At 39.0% G+C, this 23937-nt stretch overlaps 2 protein-coding genes across 2 annotated transcripts in view; both read right to left on the bottom strand.

Annotated features, from left to right (window-relative positions):
• The window catches only part of LOC141301324 (uncharacterized), a 56061-nt gene extending 42093 nt beyond the window's left edge, over nucleotides 1-13968 (bottom strand). Inside the window, exons 1-6 of the mRNA XM_073831571.1 lie at nucleotides 13806-13968; nucleotides 5697-5735; nucleotides 4993-5257; nucleotides 1705-1819; nucleotides 1519-1606; nucleotides 1334-1416 (exon numbers count right to left, since the gene is read on the bottom strand). Of these exons, the coding sequence (XP_073687672.1) occupies nucleotides 1334-1416; nucleotides 1519-1606; nucleotides 1705-1819; nucleotides 4993-5257; nucleotides 5697-5735; nucleotides 13806-13968 (753 nt within the window). The remainder of the gene's footprint in view (nucleotides 1-1333; nucleotides 1417-1518; nucleotides 1607-1704; nucleotides 1820-4992; nucleotides 5258-5696; nucleotides 5736-13805) is intronic.
• A 3541-nt stretch (nucleotides 13969-17509) lies between these two features.
• Nucleotides 17510-23937, bottom strand: part of LOC141301323 (uncharacterized) — a 33145-nt gene continuing 26717 nt past the window's right edge. The window contains exons 31-46 of the mRNA XM_073831570.1: nucleotides 23690-23937; nucleotides 23423-23606; nucleotides 23128-23338; nucleotides 22876-23051; nucleotides 22595-22664; nucleotides 22296-22396; nucleotides 22126-22157; nucleotides 19798-19975; nucleotides 19612-19716; nucleotides 19070-19110; nucleotides 18866-18988; nucleotides 18685-18783; nucleotides 18412-18540; nucleotides 18266-18305; nucleotides 18060-18183; nucleotides 17510-17936 (exon numbers count right to left, since the gene is read on the bottom strand). Coding sequence (XP_073687671.1) covers nucleotides 17720-17936; nucleotides 18060-18183; nucleotides 18266-18305; nucleotides 18412-18540; nucleotides 18685-18783; nucleotides 18866-18988; nucleotides 19070-19110; nucleotides 19612-19716; nucleotides 19798-19975; nucleotides 22126-22157; nucleotides 22296-22396; nucleotides 22595-22664; nucleotides 22876-23051; nucleotides 23128-23338; nucleotides 23423-23606; nucleotides 23690-23937 — 2078 coding nt within the window. The 3' untranslated portion in view covers nucleotides 17510-17719. The remainder of the gene's footprint in view (nucleotides 17937-18059; nucleotides 18184-18265; nucleotides 18306-18411; nucleotides 18541-18684; nucleotides 18784-18865; nucleotides 18989-19069; nucleotides 19111-19611; nucleotides 19717-19797; nucleotides 19976-22125; nucleotides 22158-22295; nucleotides 22397-22594; nucleotides 22665-22875; nucleotides 23052-23127; nucleotides 23339-23422; nucleotides 23607-23689) is intronic.

The following is a 23937-nucleotide window of genomic DNA, read 5'->3' as shown; positions in this document are numbered from 1 at the left end:
AGAACAAAAATTTACAAATAATTTACTAACCCCCTTGATGTTCGTGACTTTCTTTCTTCAGATGTGAAGAAATGATGTTTTTTGAGGAAAACTTTTCAGGATTTCTCTCCATAGTGGACTTCTGTGGTGCCCCCGAGTTTGAACTTCCCAAATGCAGTTTAAATACAGCTTAAAATGGCTCTAAACAAGGATCCCAGCCGAGGAAGAAGTGTCTTATCTAGCAAAACGATCTGTTATTTTCAACAAAAAAAAAATTACAACGTATATACATTTTAACCTCAAATGCTCATGTTGTTTAGCTCTGTTTTAACTCTTTGTATTCTGGCATTTGATCATCTTTGCATGTTCACTTTGTAAACACTGGGTTGGTACCAGTGTTGGGAGTAATGCATTACAAAAGTAATAATATTACAATAGAACATTACTTTTTGCTGTGAGTTTTTTGACCTACCCTAACTGTCTTGAACCGAATACACAGAGTACACATTCAGAGCTAGACAAGATGAGCATTTAAGGTTCAATGTTTATAAATTGTCAATTTTTAGAGTTTGAGTTTTAGTTTAGAGCCTTTTGAAGCTGCATTTAAACTGCATTTTGAAAGTCGCCACATAAAAGTCCACTATATAAAGAGAAATCCTGAAATGTTTTCCTCAAAAAATAATAATAATATTTCTTTACAACTGAAGAAAGAAAGACATGAACATCTTGGATGACAAGGGGGTGAGTAAATTATCTGTACATTTTTGTTCTGAAAGTAAACTTCTCCTTTATGTAATTTTAAGGAATATGATCATTTACACTGAATAAGTTATTAATGCATACTGTTTTAGATTTTACTACAATACTGAGGTGCAGATATCCGCCATTTTTTGCTATTAGTATAAAAAGCATCTACTGTTTATTGCAAAGGAAATGCAGTTTTTTTACATAGCATAAATAGAATCTATCATTATTTGCACTCTAAACAGCATATTCCAAAAATACTGCAATTTGCACTTTGTGTAAATAGAATCTATCGCTATTTGCACTTAGTGCAAATAGGCACTGCCACGTAGCACGAAATAGAACCGTAACAAATTTTAACAAATACTGAAACATATATAATATAGAATAACATTCTTGAAATAATAAATGAGAATTAAAAGCAAATACTCTGTAATTCCAAATTACTTTCCACATAGAAAGTACATCAGAAAATGTATAAATGTTGTAATTAGTCATTTATATGAAACAATTAAAAATACAATTTTTAATTGTATTTTTAGAATTGTGGGCACAGCCTCAAAATCTGTTAAAATTGTTACAACAACTTACATTTTTTTTGTCATAATACCTGATTTTCGCAATGATCATTAAGGTGAAGATTGACTTCCACACAGGATTCAGGCGACGGCACCTTGAAGTTGGCCAGATCATCTATACATGTTTCAAATGGTCAGATATCAACAACATATAATGTCATTAAAATATGAATTACTGAACTACTTCAGCAGGTCATTTTTTCATAATGAGGTTTACCACTGCCAATTGAATCATCTGCCTTGATGCCATTGAAGTTTCCACAGAGTCCACAAGTCTGGCCTCGGTAACTGTCAGAAAGTTCAATCTGGGGAACATTGTTAGAGAATGGAGATTAGACCTTTTTTGACCTCCTGGGTCACAAATATAATATACAGTAATTATTTGAACAGAGAAATAGCATACCAACAAAGATCGGTCCTTCTCAAAAAAGACAGTCACTATGTATTTTTTAGAGACCTTAACACTTGACGTACTCAACGTGACTGTTATTCCATCCTTAGAGGTTGTATTATACAACCTGTTAAAGCAAGTTGCAAAAAAAAGAAAGAAAGAAAAAAAGTCAACATTCAACAACAAAAAAAATGTGTTTAATAAACTCTCCCAAAAAGTGTTTCAAAATGTTGCTGCATCATTTACATGACCTTCCTCATATAGTATCAGCCCATAAATGATCTCATTTGAAAGCTTAGAGTCTCCTCTTTACTAGGAATACCATAAGTTTTATGATTCATAAAGTAGTAAAATTATGCTTAGAATTTATGTTGTTCCACACACAAATTTCCGCCTAACGATTATGAAGAATTATTACAAAGAATGTGTATTTCTTATATTTTTCTCAAAACAGACAAGTCATATATCACAAGAAAGCTCTCTTTCTCAAGATTCTGACCATATAAATCATTTTATTGTGTGACAAACACAGATCAAACAATCTTCAATCGAATCGCGATGTCAGAATATTACCTCAAGAGTAAAATTACATATTCTATAACTTTCCTCAATTTTCTACTGCTTCAGTTAGCCGCAAATAGCCACAAACTAAAAAGCCATTTTATCTTTTAGATTAGGATCTCTTCTTTCAAACGAGACCATTCTCACGTTTCTGCGTTGCTTTATTGCTGAGAAATCCGTTGTTTTGCCAGACGCGCTTTTTCCAAACACTTGCGCTCTTATGTGTGTGCGCTCTGAACCGCTCAAACAGGTGCGTGTGTGTCTGCGGCCGCACTCAGAGCGTGTCAGTAGATCAGGTTACAGTCGCCGGCCGCCTGCAGTGCTGAACACAGCTGTGAACGATTACACAGACGCATCTCCAGCGTGCCGAAGAAGAAGTGTCATGGAGAGGTTCCGGGTCACACAAGATGCTTCGACGGTGCGGTGAATTGTGGGATATGTAGTTTTTGGACTCTTTAAGCGTAAATATAATGTCTCAGAGGAATATAGCGTCGCCATTATCCAAAATAGACGCTAAATGAATAAATAACGGGCCGTTTCCATGGAGAGCAGAGGATCCGCGGCTCATAAGCGCGTCTATTCATAGGGACCATGTGACGTCACTGTGCTTTATCGCCGCCATTTTTGTGTCCGCGCTACCTGTTTTAGTCTATGGTCACAGCAGCCACAACTACCAGAGGAAGATCAACAAAACTCCCAGAATGTTCACAACATGGATACAATATGCCCGGGATATGTTGTTCTGTTAGCTGTAACAACAGTCATCAGAAAAAAACCTAACTACAGATTTATTCGATCTCAGCAGTGCTTGAAGTGGGTCGGTATGCATATAGCCTTTAGTGTAGCTACCGGTGTCATTCACGCAGGTGCTTTTCACAGCAGGGTGTTTTTTCGGCACAACAAGAGTAGTGCAATAATAATTAATTATTGACTAAGATTGTAAATAAGTAGATGATAACGAAAATAATGCCTTAAAATGAAAAGAATCAGTTAATTACATTTTGAACCGATCAACTCGTACGTCAAAAGATTTAGTAAACGAGAATGCATTCAAACAGTAAGTTCAAAACAGTGCTAATGCAGAGAATAGTGACTTACAGTACACCCAGATGCCGTAAATTATTTGTTTCAGTGTGTATTAGGCTTAAGAGCAAGAGTGTTTACAGTTGAAGGCATTTTAGAACATGCGGTGTTTAGTGAATTATGAAAATTAAATAATAAACGCTAAACTATTGTACTACATAGCGTTCGTCATTGCAACGCCTGCAGTAAAGTATATACATGTAAAAAAGGTTCTTAAAATAATCATATTTGTTTTGCTAAAACTATTTATGTACAATTACCCTAAAAATTATTTGTCATACAAAAATGGCACACACACAAATCATCATCCCGAGTATTGTGAATTGTGACTGGCTGCACAAGTGATGTAATAAACTAAAGTAAACTAAAATGTTATGCGGCCATATAGTCTGGATGAATGAAAAAGCATATTTTTAAACAAAGAAATCGCATGCTTTTGGTGCTTGAATTTGAGCTTCAATAATGAGATCCGGGTTTATGAATACACAAAACGTGAAAGACGTCTTCCCTTGGCTTGCTGGATGTTGGGCTTATGCTCAATAATCACATTTTTTTTGCATTCGGCAAAACTAATTTGCCGAAATCTAAGCGCGGACTGTATTAGTGCCGTCAGCGTGAGTCCCGTTCGCTGTGAAGTAGTGACCAGCCGGCAAAGGATTCTTCCAGGTCTTAAAGCCTTCACCGAGCGACTACGTTCACAATAATTTACACAATCTGTCCTAAACATACAATCAAGTCAAATACACAGTGTGGGAAGTAGTGATAAAAAGTAATTTCTTGTTTCAATTTATTAATAAATCTCATTTAGATGCGCTGTGCCTGTTATCATATCGGACACAAATATGGCGGCGAGCATAGCGGAAGTGACGTCTTTGGTACCCATGGATAAGTATTGCAGTGCTTCTATTCAGGTTTGTTTTATTCCTATAATTACTTTGAAACGTAAAGGACACCAAAACAATCTGCTAAGCTATGTATTGAGTGTATATTGAATATTTACAGTAAAGTACAGTAGGTATTTCAGTAAATACACAGGCAAACATGAAAATGAAACATAATTCAGTCAATAATCATGAAAAGTGCTATGGTACATAGTAAAATAGTACTTAAGGGGTAATATGCTTTATAAAACCTGTTTTTGCAAAGAAACAGAAGTATACTTTTAGGGGGGAAAAAGTGGGGAAATAGGGGTAAAAGGGGCACTGTGACTCCCTTCGGTTATAATTCAATAACTTTCAATTAGAAACTGTTATATGAAAAAATCTTTTTTCTGGTATATCCTGAGACCTAGTGGAATCAAACAAAACAATTTGCAAAGAACTGAGACACCTAAATCCTGAGTTACAGACTTTCAAAAAAAAACTTTTGAAAAAAAAAATCAAAAAGCGCCTATGATTTTTTAGTTTTTATTGTAGTTTTTGAAACCTATATAATGTTATTTATAAAGAATTACACTGATATTATGTAGTTTAAATGGTTTTCTATACAAAGAAACCATTTTTTTTAATTTCCTCCATTGTATGTGTATAGGGGAACCATTTGAATTTAGGTAGGCCAAATGCAGGCGGAAATCCCCCAAATAGCCGCAGAGCTTAAGGGGTTAAAGAAAATCTTGAACATCTGCATGCAGTCTTAAGTGAATAAAAATTAACTCACACTTGACCGTCCATGATGATGTCATTGTTGGTGAGTTCAATGACTGTCCCCTGCAGATTTATTGTGATTTTGCTGAAAATGATTGAGCCATTTACAGTCTCTCTTTGCATTTGGATGTCAAAATCAGGTGCTCTGTCATGACACTTCACTGCCAGAATGTAGTTGCACGTGTATGGCACTCGAAAGAAATGACCATCAAAGGTCTTTAAGTGGAAATTTCCCCAAGTGCTGCAGATCGTGGACTGATGATCAGGATTTGGTTCAGCTAAACCAAGAGAGAGAAAAGATATTAACAATATGTGACCCTGGACGACAAAACCAGTCTTAAGTGGCACTGTATATTTGAAGCAATAGCCAACAATACATTGTATGGGTCAAAATTATTGATTAGTCTTTTATGCCAAAAATCATTAGGATATTAAGTCAAGATCATGTTCCATGAAGAAATTTGGTAAATTTCCTACTGTAAATATGTCAAAACTTAATTTCTGATTAGTAACAAGCATTGCTTCATTTGGACAAATTTTTAATTTTTTCAATGTTTTGCACCCTCAGATTCCAGATTTTCAATATAGTTGTTTTTAAAAAATGACCCGTATAACTGGTTTTGTAGTCCAGGGTCATAAATATCTGTACTAGCACTGAAAAAAAAACTGAAAAAAAAAAAAAAAAACACCCCCAAAAAACTATGAAATACTTTGTACCTTTAGTTACCATCACAGTTTTCATGCTGGGAGGGAACACTAAAAAAAGAAAACAAGCAAGAGATGAATCATGTTTTCGAGACAAAATAAAGCCATTTATTGTACAAGGCAAAGTGTAAGTCTATTAAGACATATGTCAAGATAGATGTTAATTATTATTGTTATTTTTGTTATTTTTTACAATTATTTTAACACTTTAATTCTTCATAAATCAATCCAATTAATACTATGGCTAAATGTTTAATTATGTTAGATTCAATAAATACATTTAAATATAACAAATGCTATTCATGAACAAACTGAACCAAATTAATTTGGAATCTAAATACTAAGTTTTAAATTATATTTGTGTAATGGTATCTTTTTTAACTTATATTACTATGATTATTGTAATAAATAGACGTTCACATACATTAATCCAAGAAATGCATGTTCAATTAATAAAAGAGTCATAACATTGACTCCTCTAATTAATGCCTGTACCACACAACACATGAAAATGAAATATTTTACCAGCTGCTGTTGTCATGAAGTCCCCTACAGGATTTCCCATGTCTTTCATATTATTTCCCATAGAGCATATAAACAAAGAAAAACAAAGATACACATTTACAATATGTTGTGAAATGAGAACAAAACTAATTTCATTGTTTAGTCAGTTAACCTGCTTGTATAGACTGTAGCCCCATCATCAGTAGGACGACCCATCTCAGCATCCACATCTGGAACATCCTCACAGTCCCCATGGAGACAACAACAGAGCTCGAGCTAATATGAGCTATCTGCCAGCACTTGTTCTTTTATAGTGAATTTTTGATTTCTTTGGAAGGATGTAATTTGAGTTCACAAGGTGTAACCCATTTTATGCATTATAATAAAGATTCTATCTTTTAATGAAATAAATGTTTAAAGTCCTACAGCTGTATTTGAGTTTAAACAATGCTTATGCAAACCTTGGTGGGGAGAAATACTGTCATCATCTCAAACTAAACATAGTTGCTCAGTATAATGCATTTTTCGATAAATATCTACCTTTTGAGTAACTGTTCCTCAGTAACTTAGCAAGGTAATTGCATTTACTGTAAACTGTTGTGGACCCTTTTATGCAGGAAGACACAATATTGGCAGTTATTTTGTTTACATTTTACTCTACAAATCAAAAGTCAATATTCAAATATATACGATTTTTCTGATAGAATGCAACAGAATGTAAGATGACTAGAAAAACTAGCTAATCTACTGCTGCTTATGTAAACTTTTTCTATTTAACTTTTGTAAAATCCACATCCTGTTTCATCCCTAACGTTTCTGTTGAATTACAGTATGTGCAAAACAGTACTTAAGAAATGTCTGGTATTATCAAGGCAGTTAGATACATCACATGGCCATTACCAATATTACAATATTACACATTATCTACCTCCCAAAAGACAAGCTGTTCATGTTTGTTTCAGATTTTAATTCCAGTCTTGTAGGATGCATTAGACATCCTGTCAGTAAACGTTTCAGATCTGGTATAACTCTTTTTTTTCTTTCATGATTTCTTTCATGATTTATCCATGTGTTTTTGAAAATGTATAGTTTAATCTACTTGTGAAGTTTAGAAGGGATTCTAACATTCTCACACCCTGAAAGCTGTCAACATGCTGTCAAAAGTATCCCCGACTAAGGATTTATATAGTCAAATCAGATTCGTCAAGTCTTGCCTATAGTCGACTGGTAGTCGAAACGTGTGTTTATTTTCTTACACACACTGTGACTGCAACCAGAAGCAACACACAACGCCACGACACGCAATATGTATATAATTTGGCCGAAAGCAGTAGGTCATCCGGTTACTTCTCATCTACTGTAATTCGAATACTATGAATTCGGACATACTACTTGCCTCGAATAGGGGAAAGTGGGGTGAGTTGTGCCAGTTTTTACTCAAAGTGACTTTATAGTGAAGCCATGACAGTATTCCCTCTAATTCAAGCATGTACATATATTTCAGGATGTGGTGCATCCCTGAGAACAATAACTTTGGTTCTGAAATAAACTGATTCGGAATTATAGCTTTCAGAAAAAAAGTGGTCTCGTTGCACAACTTGCCCCAGGTGCGGGGTAAGTTGTGCCTTTGGGGAGAATACATTAGGGTAAATTGTGCCAGTGATTATTTAAGTTAAAAAGAACATTTTAATGTCATGAACTGTAATGCTATATAAAATCAAGACAAATTCAATACAAAATTGCTCATTTAAGGTTTATTTAGATATTGTTACCCTATTACACTATTGGCATGTCATATGTTCTACTTTTTCTGAAAACACAAAAAAACTCAAATACACAATATATGATATTTGTGAATAATTAGAACGCTGTCTGTCAACAAAACGCTGTCTGTCAATTATGTAACATATAGGAAAGAAGTTACTTTCTTATGAACATTTCTGAACATCCCATTGTGACTTAGGCCACTTAAAAAACTGACAAACGACAGATAAATCAAACACTGATGAGGCACGCTCATCTTTTCACACAGATTATCCCCTGTGGGTATGTAGGTCTAGATCAGGGATGCCCAACCCTGTTCCTGGAGATCTACCATCCTACAAAGTTCAGCTCCAACCCAAATCAAACACCCCTGAACCAGCTAATGAATCTCTTAGGTAGCACGTGATAATTACAGACAGCTGTGTTGGAGCAGGACTGGAACTAAAGTCTGCAGGTAGGTTGATCTCCAGGAAAAGTGTTGGTCAGCCCTGGTCTAGATCCGGACTATTACTTACCATCCCACTGGCACAACTTAACCCTGCCCCTTTGGCACAAATTAACCCAGACTGGCAATTTTGTAAGACTAGCATCATCCTGCAGTTTAGAGCTAACATTATGCTAACTGTATAGACTCACTATAGCCTACTAAAGCACTAAAACATGTGTGAAATATTTTCAAACGTGTCTATAGTTGTTCAGACGCAACAATCAAAAAACCTTGATCATATAAATTTTACTTTGAAAGGCATGTGGTCACATGACCAATTTCTTCTATGGTTTTCTAGAAACAAGGGGTGGAACTACTTCCCCCCTGGCACAAATCACCCCACTTTCCCCTACTGTTTTTCGCATGCTATATAGTAGGGAAGTGGGAAGTGGGTTTTTGTCCTAACTACCAGCGACAGCTACATGCTAAGTTTTTATTTTAGAAATGGTTTCTATTCCTGCGACGTCGCGGCTGGAACAACAACATACCAACTACAGCCCTATTCGGACGATAATTGTTTCTCATATGGACATTTGTAATATAAATTTGCAAATCACCTCAGTGATAAAACTCATGGATTCGGATGGCGATTTATTCACAGTGAAGAGCCAGTTCTGTGATCCTACGAACCCAGTTACGTGCTGCTCATGTGGCCAGTTAACGTATATGATTTTCTTCTATAAATAAAAGTGAATTTTAAAATACTTCTGTAAAATTTATTTTTATTTTCCCAAGCATACAGTATTTTATAATATATAATCCTATTTATTGTTTGATTATTTAAATCGCCTGTTTAAAAATATGAAAATTAGGCGCGCTGTTTATATATATTTACACGCGATATAGCTATGTCTGTATATAATAGATATTTTATAATTATATTGCTAACCTGCTGCTTCCATTTGCTGTGGTGGAGCAGTTATGAAGTATTGTTATTTTAAATACTTTACAGCATTTTAAAAAATAAATATACATGCAAATAACAGCGAAGTACAACGGTTACTGTATGGTCTTCAGCAGTGGTCAAAATATGAACTTACATTGAATTTTGAATCGATTTCCTTTTGTAAACTCAGAAACGCGGATTACAACACGACCTGTTTGTCAAAAAACAGTAGCCTAGATAATTCAGATTTTAGGGGATTTTTGTGGTGAGAGATAAACACAGACATTTTGTTTTCGGACAGCAATAAAATCAGACTACTCCCTGTAAATGGCAAAAAATAACTTTCTGCCCCCTGAGAAACAATTACCATCCAAATAGGGCTTTAATCAATATTGTACTGATTTTGTGCTTTATTTAATGTTAAAAGTGTCGGGTTTGATTGTCATATTTCGTGGCATTTATAGCCATACTAAAATCAAGAACAGATAATTTACCTCAGATCTTGAAAATTAAAGCAAACAATCAGTGTGTTCACAACGCATCATCAATTTACCATATTGGCGGCACTGAACATAATGCCGCGTTCCAGACAACCCGTAACCCGTGTTTTTCCGACCTTCTACCAGTGAAAGTGCACTGGAACGGCAGTCAAACCCGTGACTTCCCACCCGTGAACTCATACTAGATCGATGTACTCCCAGTTACGAGTTCTGACGTAACATAGCCCGCGAAACAACAAAGTCAGCCCTAATGCGTGCAGTGTTTATGCAAGTGGCACACGGTGGAAAAATAAGTCTTAGGACAATATAACATTGCAATCAAATTAATAATAATATAAAAATAATAATAATTCATAAATGTACCCAGGCAGTTTGGCGTGACTTGCCTGGAACGCTACAAAGTCGTGGTTTGAAGTGGTGATTTACCAGTTAAAAAACCTGCCTGGAACGCAGCATAAGCAAAGCCACTGAACCGAACAAAACTCACACATTTTGCTGATGTCCTCGCTGCAGGCTGCAGCGTGATGACGTAGATGGATCAGGTCCAATACGTACTGGATGTTTTTTTTTGTTTATGTTTTTTTTGCCAAGGTACAAAGCACAAAAGTACAAAAATGTCAGCATTACACATGTATAATACAATTAAAAAATAATAAAATAAATACAAAACAAAACCTTTAACAATATAAACTGAAAAGATGAAACAAATTGACAGTTTAAGATTTTTGGATAATGAAATAGTTTGGATATAGAGCTTGGCAAACTACGTCACTGCGCATTGAATTATGGGTAGTCGCCGCCATGTTTTAGGTAACGTCGTCAGCAGTCAGTATTACAAGATAGTAATATTAAAAAGAAAAAAAAACAATGCACCTGTAACAATGGGGGTCTGGAGACTGACGTGTGGATCCATGTGCAAAGCTTTATTAAAAGACGTAGTCAAGACAGGCATGAGTCGAACACCAGCAAACAGGAACAACAAGGGAAATCCGAAAGAATAATCCAGAGACAATCAAAGGTCGGGGCAGGCGGCGAAAGGTCAAAACGAGAGAACAGTCCAGGGGTCGAAAAACACAGAAACACGGGAACCAGGAACAAGAAACTAGGAAGATTAAACACTAAACAACGATCAGTACAGACAGAGGGGGAAGGGAGGGCTTTATACCAAACACTAGGGGTCACATGACAGAAACAACCAATGGGGAACAGACACAAGGATCAGGGGAACCAATGAAAACATGACACAGACAAGGGTGAAGCATGGTGGGTTGAGACAACACATAACATAAAGGGTAAACACTGGAGTGCCCTCTAGTGGGGCTGCCGGGCACTCCAGCTGGTGATTGTGACATAGCCCCCCCCTTAAGGAGTGGCCTCCAGACACTCCAAAATGACCACGCGCAGATAGTCCTGGAGGGCGGTGGGGGGGAGCAGAGGAACGACAGAGGGCCAGGACCATGAGGCCGTGGAGGAGCAGGCGCCCACCAGGGCGGCGCAGATGGAGCCCACCAGGGCAGCGCAGACGGAGCAGGAGCCCACCAGGGCGGAGCAGATGGAGCGGGAGCCCACCAGGGCGGCGCAGACGGAGCAGGAGCCCACCAGGGCGGAGCAGACGGAGCGGGAGCCCACCCAGGCGGAGCAGACGGAGCGGGAGCCCACCAGGGCGGAGCGGACGGAGCGGGAGCCCACCAGGGCGGAACAGGAGGCGTAGAAGCCCTCCAGGGCAGAGCAGGAGGTACAGGAGCCCTCCAGGGTGGAACAGGAGGCCCAGAAGCCCTCCAGGGCGGAACAGGAGGCCCAGAAGCCCTCCAGGGCGGAACAGGAGGCGCAGAAGCCCTCCAGGGCAGAACAGGAGGCGCTGGAGCCCTCCAGGACTGAACAGGGAGCCGCGTCATGGACTGGGACCTGGGTAGAGCAGGGATAGAGGAAGCAGACAGAACAAGGAGAGAAGCAGAGAGTTCATAGGGGAGCGCCGCCTCCATAGGAGGTTCTACAGCGGGTGCTGACACCTCTGGAGGCAATGGCGCCGCTTCTCGAAAGCGGTGAGATCTCTGGAAGGCTGGACGGAACCAGCGAAGACTCTGGAAGGCTGGGCGGAACCAGCGGAGACTCTGGAAGGCTGGGCGGAACCAGCGGAGACTCTGGAAGGCTGGGCGGAACCAGCGGAGACTCTGAAAGGCTGGGCGGAACCAGCGGAGACTCTGGAAGGCTGGGCGGAACCAGCGGAGACTCTGGAAGGCTGGGCGGAACCAGCGGAGACTCTGAAAGGCTGGGCGGAACCAGCGGAGACTCTTGACCTGCCTCGGACTGTAAAGCTGGGTCCTGGCTTGACTCAGGATGTGAGGTCGGGTCCTGGCTTGACTCAGGATGTGAGGTCGGGTCCTGGCTTGACTCAGGATGTGAGGTCGGGTCCTGGCTTGACTCAGGATGTGAGGTCGGGTCCTGGCTTGACTCAGGATGTGAGGTCGGGCCCTGGCTTGACTCAGGATGTGAGGTCGGGCCCTGGCTTGACTCAGGATGTGAGGTCGGGCCCTGGCTTGACTCAGGATGTGAGGTCGGGCCCTGGCTTGACTCAGGATGTGAGGTCGGGCCCTGGCTTGACTCAGGATGTGAGGTCGGGCCCTGGCTTGACTCAGGATGTGAGGTCGGGTCCTGGCTTGGTTCAGGAAGTGAAGTTGTGTCTTGGCTTGGCTCGGAGGGAACAGCTGAGACTTGACTCAGGGAGTGCTGCTTGACTTGACTCACGGGTGCTGCTTGACCTGACTCAGAGAGTGCTGTTTAACCTGACTCAGGGAGTGCTGCTTGACTTGACTCAGGGAGTGCTGCTTGACCTGACTCAGGGAGTGCTGTTTGACCTGACTCAGGGAGTGCTGCTTGACCTGACTCAGCAGGAACAGCAGCTGTGACGTGACTTGACTTGACAGGAACAGCAGCTGTAACTTGACTTGACTTGACAGGAGCAGTGACTGTGATGTGACTTGACTTGACAAGAACAGCAGCTGGAACTTGACTTGACTTGACAGGAATAGCAGCTGTAACTTGACTTGACTTGTCAGGAGCAGTGACTGTGACGTGAACAGGCTGTGGCTTGGCTGATGTGATACTGGCGAACGCTGGCTTGGCAGACGTGACGTTAGCAGATGCTGGCTTGGCTGACGTAGCGTTAGCAGGTGTTGACTTGGCAGGTGCTGACTGTAAGAGACCGACCGTTCTGGCTGACAGCAGTGGAGGGTCCTCCAAGCTGGATATTAGTCTTTGATAGGCCATGGAAACGTGAGGGTCTGATGCAGCAGCCACCATTTTGACGACAGACTCGGGCGTGGCGGCGGCCATCTTTGCAACAGGCTCTGGCGTGGCGGCCATCTTGTGCAGTAGCTCTGGCGTGGCGGCCATCTTGACCGGGAACTCAGGAACGGAGGCCATCTTGTGAGCAGGCTCAGGAAAGGTAGCCATCTTGTGAACAGGCTCAGGAAAGGCAGCCATCTTGTGAACAGGCTCTGGAAGGGCGGCGATCTTGTGAACGGGCTTAAGGCTGGCAGACATCTTGTGCTGTGGCTCTAGGCTGGCAGACATCTTGTGCTGTGGCTCTGGGCTAGCAGACATCTTGTGCTGTGGCTCTGGGCTAGCAGACATCTTGTGCTGTGGCTCTAGGTTGGCAGACATCTTGTGCTGTGGCTCTGGGCTAGCAGACATCGTGTGCTGTGGCTCTGAGCTAGCAGACATCTTGTGCTGTGGCTCTGAGCTAGCAGACATCTTGTGCTGAGGCTCTGGGCTGGCAGACATCTTGTACTGTGGCTTCTCTAAAACACCCACAGTTAGCGGTGAGCCACATAGCAACAACGCATACTGCATACAGTCCTGTAGCGAGCAGTTAAATTCCCCTCCAGGCAGCATTGATTTGGCAGGTTCATTAAGTCCATAACGAAATAAGGCCTTAAGCCACGCCTCATCGTAAAATGGTATTTGAGATGAACACTTACGGAACTGGTGAACATATTCCTCAATGGGGAGGTTTTGCTGTCGTAGGAGCAGAAGCTGGTCGATTGGGTCCATTTTGTGATGCTGGTGAATAAAGCTGCTGGATCCGGGTGTGACTGATCGTTCTGTAACAATGGGGGTCTGGAGACTGACGTGTGAATCCATGTGCAAAGCTTTATTAAAAGACGTAGTCAAGACAGGCATGAGTCGAACACCAGCAAACAGGAACAACAAGGGAAATCCGAAAGAATAATCCAGAGACAATCAAAGGTCGGGGCAGGCGGCGAAAGGTCAAAACGAGAGAACAGTCCAGGGGTCGAAAAACACAGAAACACGGGAACCAGGAACTAGAAACTAGGAAGATTAAACACTAAACAACGATCAATACAGACAGAGGGGGAAGGGAGTACCCTGGAAATCCAGAGGTCTCGCGAGAGCACAATTTGAATTGTCTCTGCAAGACACTCTGGCATCGAGCAATGATGCAGGTTACTGCAATACGTAAGCAATTGTGGGAACCAATCAAATCGGTGTATCTGATGTAGGCGGGACAGAGGCGAGCTAAGCTGATGATGACAGCACTGCGACGTCCGAATCATATAGTAAACTTTGAAAGATCGCTGTCGCTACAGATGAACAACAAGTTGTTTGAAACGGCTTTGGCCGCTACAACGAACGAGTTAGACTTGGCTTTCCATATAAAAGAGGAACAGAAAACCGAAAACTCGAATCGTTCCTTTGCAAGAAGGACGTTTTTGCTGTTTTGCCGACTGGATACGGCAAGAGTTTAATCTATCAGTTCACGAGTTCACGCTTACATATAATTAGCCGGAGAATAGTAGTGCATGTTTGGCGTGCTGTCCGGTGAAGGGCTCCGAGCTCGGGAGTGGCCCGAACCCAGAGTACGTTACCCCCCAATAGGAGTAGCGAGAACTCGGAGTGATGAGATGGGGTGGTGGAGGTTTGCTGATAAACCATCGAGTGAATTGAGGTGAGTCAGCTGTATTTAAACCTATGGCGCTGTTTACGCTAAGCATCTGACGAGCTTCTCCCGAACTTTGTTAATGAACCATCATTTAGCTCTGCTGGTAGCTAAGCGTGTATTGTTGTGATTGGTCGTGGCGTTATCCAATTGCGTGCAGTTAGAGTTTCAAATGCATGCTTGGTGCCGCCCCTCGAGTTAGGCAGTTTTCATTGCTCGATCCCAGACCCTTAATCTTAATAGATTAGGGTCTGGATTTTACCAGGCTAAGAAGAGAGGGCTTTATACCAAACACTAGGGGTCACATGACAGAAACAACCAATGGGGAACGGACACAAGGATCAGGGGAACCAATGAAAACATGACACAGACAAGGGTGAAGCATGGTGGGTTGAGACAACACATAACATAAAGGGTAAACACTGGAGTGCCCTCTAGTGGGGCTGCCGGGCACTCCAGCTGGTGATTGTGACAGCACCGATCCAAGGAAAAGCTAAATCTTCCATACCAAAAAAAGCTTAATGAAGTGCCAAAGCTGAGGTATTTAGAAAAACTAAAAATAATCAACAGCTCGATCCTTACGAGTAGGGCTGGACAATAATTCGATATCAATATATATCGCGATAGAAGTAGTTGGTTAAGCTACGTTGCGGAAAGTTTTTAGGTACAAAATGAGCATCCCTGACCGCAATACACATGTGGATGAAAAAGCTTCCACAAGTAAGAAGGCAGACGAAATATGAGAGGAAAGACTAATTCAGTGGTGTGGAAGTGGTTCAGCTTTTTAAAATCGGATAAACTCTGCCATTGGTAAGTTATACACAGTTCATGCAAATACTCGCCATAATATCAGCGCTGGCCGCTTCAAATAGATTTTCAAAAAGGCTTTGACTTTGTTAAATAAACATGAGCACTGCACGTTTTTTAAATGAATGTCTCTAAAAAGGAAACTTACTGTATTCAGAACATTAAGAGGCAATGATGTCATTGAATAAATATGCACGCTGTAGATTTCAAAGTCAAAACGTGATAAAACAGCGTTAATGCTGATTTGTGTGCAGCCGTCACTAGGGAAACCTACATTTCAGCGCTCCTAAAGTGCCCCCTGTGACAGAGAATGGATTTGCACGTCCAAATTTTCAGCTGCTTTAGGTCAGATTATTGCAAATCTCGACCAATGTTTTTATGCTGCAAACACAGAGTTGTAAATGTGAAAAAAGTGAATGTGCTTTCTAAAAATCTAAACAATTAAGATTAAATGTAATACATTATATACTTGATTTAGTCCTTTTAATGGTATAAAGGCTGAAATGCAATTGTATAATATTGTTTTGAGAAAAACCTGTATCTGAACTGTAAATCATGTAATTTTATGGCTTAATATGTTACCGTACATTGTCCAACCCCTCTCATACTGTTCATTTTACTTGTGCAGCTCTTAAAAAGGGTCATAAATTTCCTTAAATTGATAATTAAAAATTCTGCAGATACACTAAATAGTGAAATAAAATTAATTTCTTGATATTTGTGTATTGAAAATATTTTTGATTGACATTTAGACTTCTAATTTTCTAAATTAAAAAATTATTTAAGCTAGTTAAAATAATTTTCAAGCTACCAAAATCTGAAGAGTACCTACCAGAGATTTAGAAATTTTGCGAGCCCTGACCTCCTTTCTGGAAGAGGATTAATAATTAGTTGGCTTAGTGGCATTAATTTTATTATGATTTCTTTCCCCCTTTTCTGTTCCGGCCAGAGCAATGTGTTTTTGTTGTTGCTCACTCTTTATTTATTTTATTTTATTATTTTTGTTTCTTTATCTGAAAACTGCTGAAGCAGTTTGTTTGCTGTTTCAATTTATATGAATAATCAGCCTGTTCTAGTTTAAATGGAAATATATTATTGTTAATAAGCTGAGTCTGAGAGTTTTATTCGTTTGATAGTTTATTTCACATTTCTTGTTTGTAAAGGCTAAATACAAATAAAAGTGAACCTTATTTTTTTTTTTGTATTGTTTTTATTAAACTTTGTTTTTTATATAATTTTAATAGGAGGAGCCTTGAGGTATTATAGACTTTGCAAATTCAGTTTACAGACATTTGTAGGTACAGACATCCATTGTGTGTGTCCTCGGCAGTTTTTTCCTGAGGCTTTTTAATATTGTCCATTTCGATATCGGAATAATATCGTATCGACCGAAATTAAGAAATATATCGTGATATAAAATTTTGCCATATCGTCCATCCCTAGGTTAAATATGATATATATTGTATGTTTTTAAGTAAGTAACCAATCATTTTGCTAGATAAGACCCTTTTCCCTCATCTGAAATCATGTAGAGCCCTTTGAAGCTACATTGAAACTGCATTTTCAATCCGTTGAGCACCGTTTAAGTCCACTATGAAGAAAAATCCTGGAATGTTTTCCTCAATTTCTTTTCGACTGAAGAAATAAAGACATGGACATCTTGGATGTCATGGGGGTGAGTAAATTTTCAGGAAATTTGTATTATTCTGGAAGTAAACTAATCCTTTAAAGATTTGCCTGCGTTGATGACAACTTAATTGTATTTGGTAATTTTTTATCTCTATAACCCAAACAGTAGATCATGGTGCTAGGAACTACAAAGTCATTACCAAATTCTAGATAAATAAATGTATAGTAAAATAAATAAATACATAAACACCACATACAAACTATAAGAATGATTCTTGATTAACTGCATTTAGTTTTAAAATGCCTTTTTATTGCTTTTCATTTCAAGCAAGCAAAACAGTACATAATAATTCTACAAAGAAAAAAAGAAAAGCTCTATAGATGAAGTTTAAGAAATGTTAATCAAAGCATTTGCAATTTAAATTAATTTCCAAACAAATTTTTTCCAAAAATTTGTATTTCATAGTCGTCAGGTGGATGATTCACTGCTGCTGCTGCTCACGGAAACCTAAAGGTGCCTTTTGTTTGGGTACCTTCAGCGAGTGTGTGGCTCGCTCCCTCTCTATTACAGTGAGTTTTACTGCAGGCGCACTCCTCAACATGCATATACGTGTGAGTTACTATGTCTCCGTTTAAGCAACCAAGATCTACTGTGCGATTACTTGAGCGAGTGGCCTGGCAACAGCTACAAGAGGACAACCCAGGTTCAGTGTAACTACAAATATGAGAAAAAGAGAAAAACACATGTAAACCATTTCAAATCGGTCACTTATGAGCATCTGTTTTAGCTAGGATGCCACCTATGTAGGTTTTTATAACATAGTCTGTTCCTACTCACATGCTAGAACTGGTACAGTGTCCACTACAAATTGTCAGGTCAATTTTCTTCTCTGACTGGCAGCCGTTGTGATTTATGAATTCCTGAACAGTCTTTACTTGACATCCCTTATCTTGTTCCACACCTACAAACACAGGCAATTAAATGCACATTAATAATTGCCTCAAATCAAGCTAAATTTACATTGTGAAAAAAAGAATACTCACAATCACTGCAGCAGCCATCAGCTGTGAGCTGGAGGGTGCCCTGTAAAGTGATTCACAAATGGAGAATGTCATTAATGTGATTTAATTATCATAATCAGTCAGTATACTATGTAAATGTGTGTTTGTGTGTTATTTGAAGTACTGACAGGCTGGCAGTTGGTAACATTAAGTGGAGGGCACTGGACTGTGTGTTTGACGGTGATGAACTGTCCATTAACTTTAGTACATGTGATTTTATCACAGCCCTGATTTGTAGTGGGCAAACTCTCTCCTTCCTATGAACCAAACGAGAACAAGATTCAATTCTTTGCAAAAGCTGTTAAAAGGAATGAGATTTTCAAGGAATAATGACTATCAATTCTGAAGGAATATCTATTCCTTTAAGTTCCATTTAGCCTGAATATAACCTTTGACTTTACCTTCAGTGGATGATTGACGCCATTGATAGTGACGATGCAGTGAGTTTGCACACACTTTCCACAGCAGTCATCATAGCTTGTTTCAACATATTCATAACCCTGTGAAAAATAACATCAAATGAAGTCAATATAATTACTCAAGTCAATAAAATTGAAACAAGAAGCATGTCACGCAACTTACAGGATCACATGTCTCAATGCACTGCACAAATGTACATTCGATCTTGAACAACTGTGTCTTAGGATCCACTTCCCTTGTACAGATGCATTCCTGACAGTCCACAACAGGGACGATGCTACCAGGCTGGGGAAAGTCATGGGAGAATTGAGCATGTAGAACTTACACATTAATAAGTACTTAAAATTAAAGATAGTTTATAGATACCTCATATTCCATGTTTTTGTGGACGCACACTTTCTTTGGCTCTGAGGAGGCAAACAACAAAAAACAAAACTATAAAGAATGATATGTGACTCTGGACCACAAAACCAGTCTTAAGTAATATGGATATATTTATAGAAATAGCCAAAAATACATTGTATTGTTTTTCTTTCATGCCCAAAATTATTAGGGTATTAAGTAAAGATCATGTTCCATGAAGATATTTTGTAAGTTTCAAACGTAATTTAAGATTAGTAATATGCATTGCTAAGAACTTAATTTGGACAACTTTAAAGGTGATATTCTCAGTATTTTGAATTTTTTGCACCCTCAGATTCCAGACTTTCAAATAGCTGTATCTCGACCAAATATTGTCCTATCCTAACTATGGAAATCTTATTTATTCAATTTTCACAAATTGTCCCTTATGACTGGTTTGTGGTCCAGGGTATTATACCCTGTGAATAGACATTATCTGAGAAAAAAAAAAAAGCAAAGCATGCAAATGTCACAGAAATGAACTGAAGTGTGAATAATAACAATACCGCATTTGATTTCTGGACAGCATTTTCCGTCAGGCACTTGCAGGACTGGTGCATGCCCGATTGGACACTTTGTATCCATAGATGGGCACATGCTGACATCACAATCTACATTACACAAAGGAGACTTAAGAAAAGAGAGATTTCAACCCAAAGCACAACTCTTGAATAAGCTGCACATAAACTTACTGCAAACTTGATTGCTGCAGCATGGGTCTAAAGGATTGCTGACGTTGACAGGCACAAAGCCAGGCTCAGTGCAGATCACGGGGTTCACATCATGACACTTCTTGGGTTTACAGATCACCGATTTGCTAGCCTTATCACAGATACACTCTTCGCAGTTGTACTCGAAAACCTCCCCGAACTGCCACAAAATATCAAGAGAATTCAGTTAAAATAGTTTTTTATTCAGTAATTCCTTGAAGTCGACACATAATTAAAATTCATTTATGTATACCGATTTATTAAATTTGACCTTGTAAACAAATTCAAATCACACTACTCATATGAATTTATATGAGCTTGACATTAGTATGTTACTAAGCTAAATTTGAACTCTAGTAAGCATAAAAATCCATACAATTCGTAAATAATTAACGTGCTAAGTATTTTATTTATACTTTTTGGTACTGAATGAATTACAAGAACTAATTCTAATAAGTCACATTTCTCTCATGTCTTATGCACTGAAGGTGTGAATGCACCTATTGCATCTGTTGGCATTCCTATTCTTCTTCTTCTTTTGTTTCAGTTTCTTCTGCTCTTGAGTCTATGGCAGCTTAAAGAACCGCTTCCAGGAGAAGAAGAGTCTGAACTGTCACCATAGCAAATTTACATTCTCTACGTCAATATCTCTAGCGCCACCAATAGTCCAAATTTGCCCTCACATTCATGCTAATAACTTTTGAACGTAAGGTCTAGAAGAAAATTTATTTTGTCTTTTAATCCTTGGCTAATGTCAATTTAAAATTTGTAAGGTCTAGTTTTTTTGCTATCGTCCTAGATGATTTGTCTGATTTGCACCAAAATAGGCACAAATCATCTTCAGACCATGCTGGCAAAAAGTTTTGGAATTCAAGTTTATTAGTTAATTTATTCTCAAATAATGTGTGAACGAATCTGATGAAGAAGACGCAAATATGGATGTGAGGCTATATCTCTGAGACAGTTTGGCGTATTGAGACCAAACTTGGTGTGTGTTATAACAATCATGACCTGAGGCTATTGGCGTAGCTTTGGCACAGTGCCACCTAGTGGTTAGGAGATATGAAAAATGGGTATTTGTGCTTATAACATCTTAATGGGTTGGCCAGAATTCACAATTTCCAATGTCAGCCATTTTGGGCATAGGCAATTTTGAATTAAATGCTTTATTTTAAGAACCCTTTGGCCTTTGTTATGAAACGTGGTATGTGTCTTCGGCACCATGTTCTGACAGTACTCAAAAGGGTTGGAGGCAGTGCCGCCTTGTGGCCAAAAGTTGTAAACAAATTTCTAAAAATGCTTAGGACTTTTGTTTCTATCAGCCTATTGTAAAACTAGTCTTGATAGATTCATTATATCATGCTGAGAACATCGATAGCAATATTACCACAATTGGCCAAACTTCCTGTACACCATTTTATGTTGAAAACCTACTTTTTTGAACTCCTCCTAGATTGTTGATACAATTTTCACCAAATTTGATTCAGATCATCTTTAGACCATGATGGCAAAAAGTTATGGATATTGTGTTGATATACAAAACGTTTATTGTTTAATGAATCAACAAATTTGCTGGAATGATGCCAACCTGCGTCTGAGACTGTATCTCTGCAAAACTTTAACATATTGACATCAAAATTTGCATGTGCCAATGTCACCTCAAATTGACCATGCCACATCAATTTGGTAACAGTGCCACCTTTTGGTTAAAAGTAATTAACCATTCATTAAACATTAATCATGAAATTACCAAAAATGAAAATAACTTTTGATGTAGCTTAAATTTGATAAGCCTATTGCAATTAAACAATTGTAAATAAAATATTCCTTGGGTCATGACGGGAACATAGATACCAATTTTGCCATAGTATGCCATTTTGATTTATGTTAAAAAAATACTTTTTTGAATTCATCCTAGACCGTTCATCCGATTTTCGCCAAAATCAAGTCAGATCTTTAGATTGTGCTGATAAAGTTATGGATTTTAAGTCAATAGACAAAAAACTAAGTTGAGGCATGATGCCAAACTGCATCTGAGGCTGTTATCTCTGTAAAGCTTTGACATTTTGACACCAAACTTTCTTTGAGCCATTATCACTTCACACAAAACACACATCATCGATTTGAAAATAGCACCATCTATTGGTCAAAAGTGATAATCCATTTAATCGTATTACTAAGGGTTGCATTTAATTTTTTTTTTGCCATTTTGACTAATACCATCCAAATGTTGTGAATTTACCTTGACCTTTAAATGAAATTCTAGTATTGAGTAAACAACTCAGTTAAAACTGTTAAACACCGCCGTACCTCACGTGGTGTTCCAGAGGAATCCAGGCATCCTAAAAACAAAAAGGGAAGAACAAAGTAAGACTGATATGTTCCTGATATGCAGGATGATGCAGAAATTCACACTTTTTTGTACATCTTAATCTGAGTGCCTTATGCATGAACATAAACTTCACTTGAAGGCTTCTCACCGCATTTGTTTACACAGACTCCTGATTCCTTGTTGAAGAGCATTGAGCCCTCAGGACAGAAGCAGCCCTCTGTGGACATCTCAATGACTCTCTGTTCAGGTCTGCAAAGTATTTAACCTTTTTATTACACACATATCACCCGAGATTAATTCCAATAAACATCCGCGTAACAAGCTTAATGATGCTCTTAAACTGCGTAGTAATAATAGTGCTTTTTCAAGTACAAGTCTGTCATATTCCTATCCCATACTAAAACACTAAACTTTCATTTCCACAAAAAATTGGATTATTGGGCATACATATCAGCACAGGTTGGTGGCTCAGCTGGACCACAAGGATCGTAGACTTTATCTGATGGACATTCAATATCTGCAAAAGAAAAGACAAATACAACATTTAAATAATCTTCATAACTTCCATTATGTATATAGTGGTCACAAAGATCACAAGAGATCACAAAGAAATCACATAAAAAGGAATTTAAAGCCAGAGAGATACAACAGAATGTGTAACGTTTTGGAGAAACCTAAAGAAACAATACATAACAAAGTAACATAAAAAATAATAAAATGCAACTTACTGCAAAGGTTAGTGTAGTTCCTCCAGTGTATGCAGATGCCTATTTGAGAGCAAGCCCTCGCGTAGGTCTGCAGACTGGTACACACCACAGCAGGGTTGCTCATATGACAGCTGTCATATTCACATGCTAATAAGAAGTTTTCGGGGGACAGATGGGGATGGCACTCTTCGAACAACCTGAGAAAGGAAGTATTAGTAAGTACCACTTTGGAAGCTTTGTATTTTGCAATGTATAATAAAGACATCTACTCACTCGCTATTGATGAGGTTGCAGTAAGAATGGGGCTGACATGGCTTAGATGTAGGTTTGACACCATCACCAACAGTAGGTAATGCAGTTGGTGGAGTGCAACTTTCACCATTCACACCACTGGCTGGCCAGTAATCCGCCATCACTTCACAATCATCCACCAAGATCCCTCCAGGGATCATGCAGTCATCAGCCTTGTTGTTGTTGCATGTTCCTTAGTGAGAATCATTTCAAATAATTTAGATGGACAATGCATAAAAACCATCTATGTAGCATGTTGTCACCATTTATGACTTACCACAGTGACCTTGTGTGTTGTTTCCAAAAAGCTGGTATGGCAGATTGATGCCAAAGCCAGTGGCTCCAAATGTTAGATCAACACCCAGCATTGGAATATTCAGGATCAAGTCTAGGCCTGAGCTTATAACTCTCACACCATTACGAGCATATGGTAGTCGTAACTTTTTATTGTTCTCAAAAGCCTGTTATGACAGGAGACAATGACAAGAACATTTTAGGAAATGCAGACTAAGCTGTTCTTCATTCCAAGTCTAGAAAGTCTCACCTCTAGGTCTGCACCTCCCATGAGATTGTGATTCGTAAGTGTTATGACTAGTTTGTTGTAAGAGACAATAATAGATTTGGGACAGGATACATGCTCAGTAGGGTCACAGTAGACACTGTCGATGTAGATCTTCAAATGGTATTGAGGCCTTATTTCCTCCATGAGTACATAAGTGCAGTTTCCTTGATAACTATAGAAGTGTCCATCAAATGTGACGTAATGCGGGTCACCCCAGCCTTCGCAAAAGC

Source organism: Garra rufa, chromosome 25 (assembly GCF_049309525.1).
Source record: "Garra rufa chromosome 25, GarRuf1.0, whole genome shotgun sequence".
NCBI classification, from domain to species: domain Eukaryota; kingdom Metazoa; phylum Chordata; class Actinopteri; order Cypriniformes; family Cyprinidae; genus Garra; species Garra rufa.
This window is presented reverse-complemented; position numbering and strand designations above follow the sequence as displayed.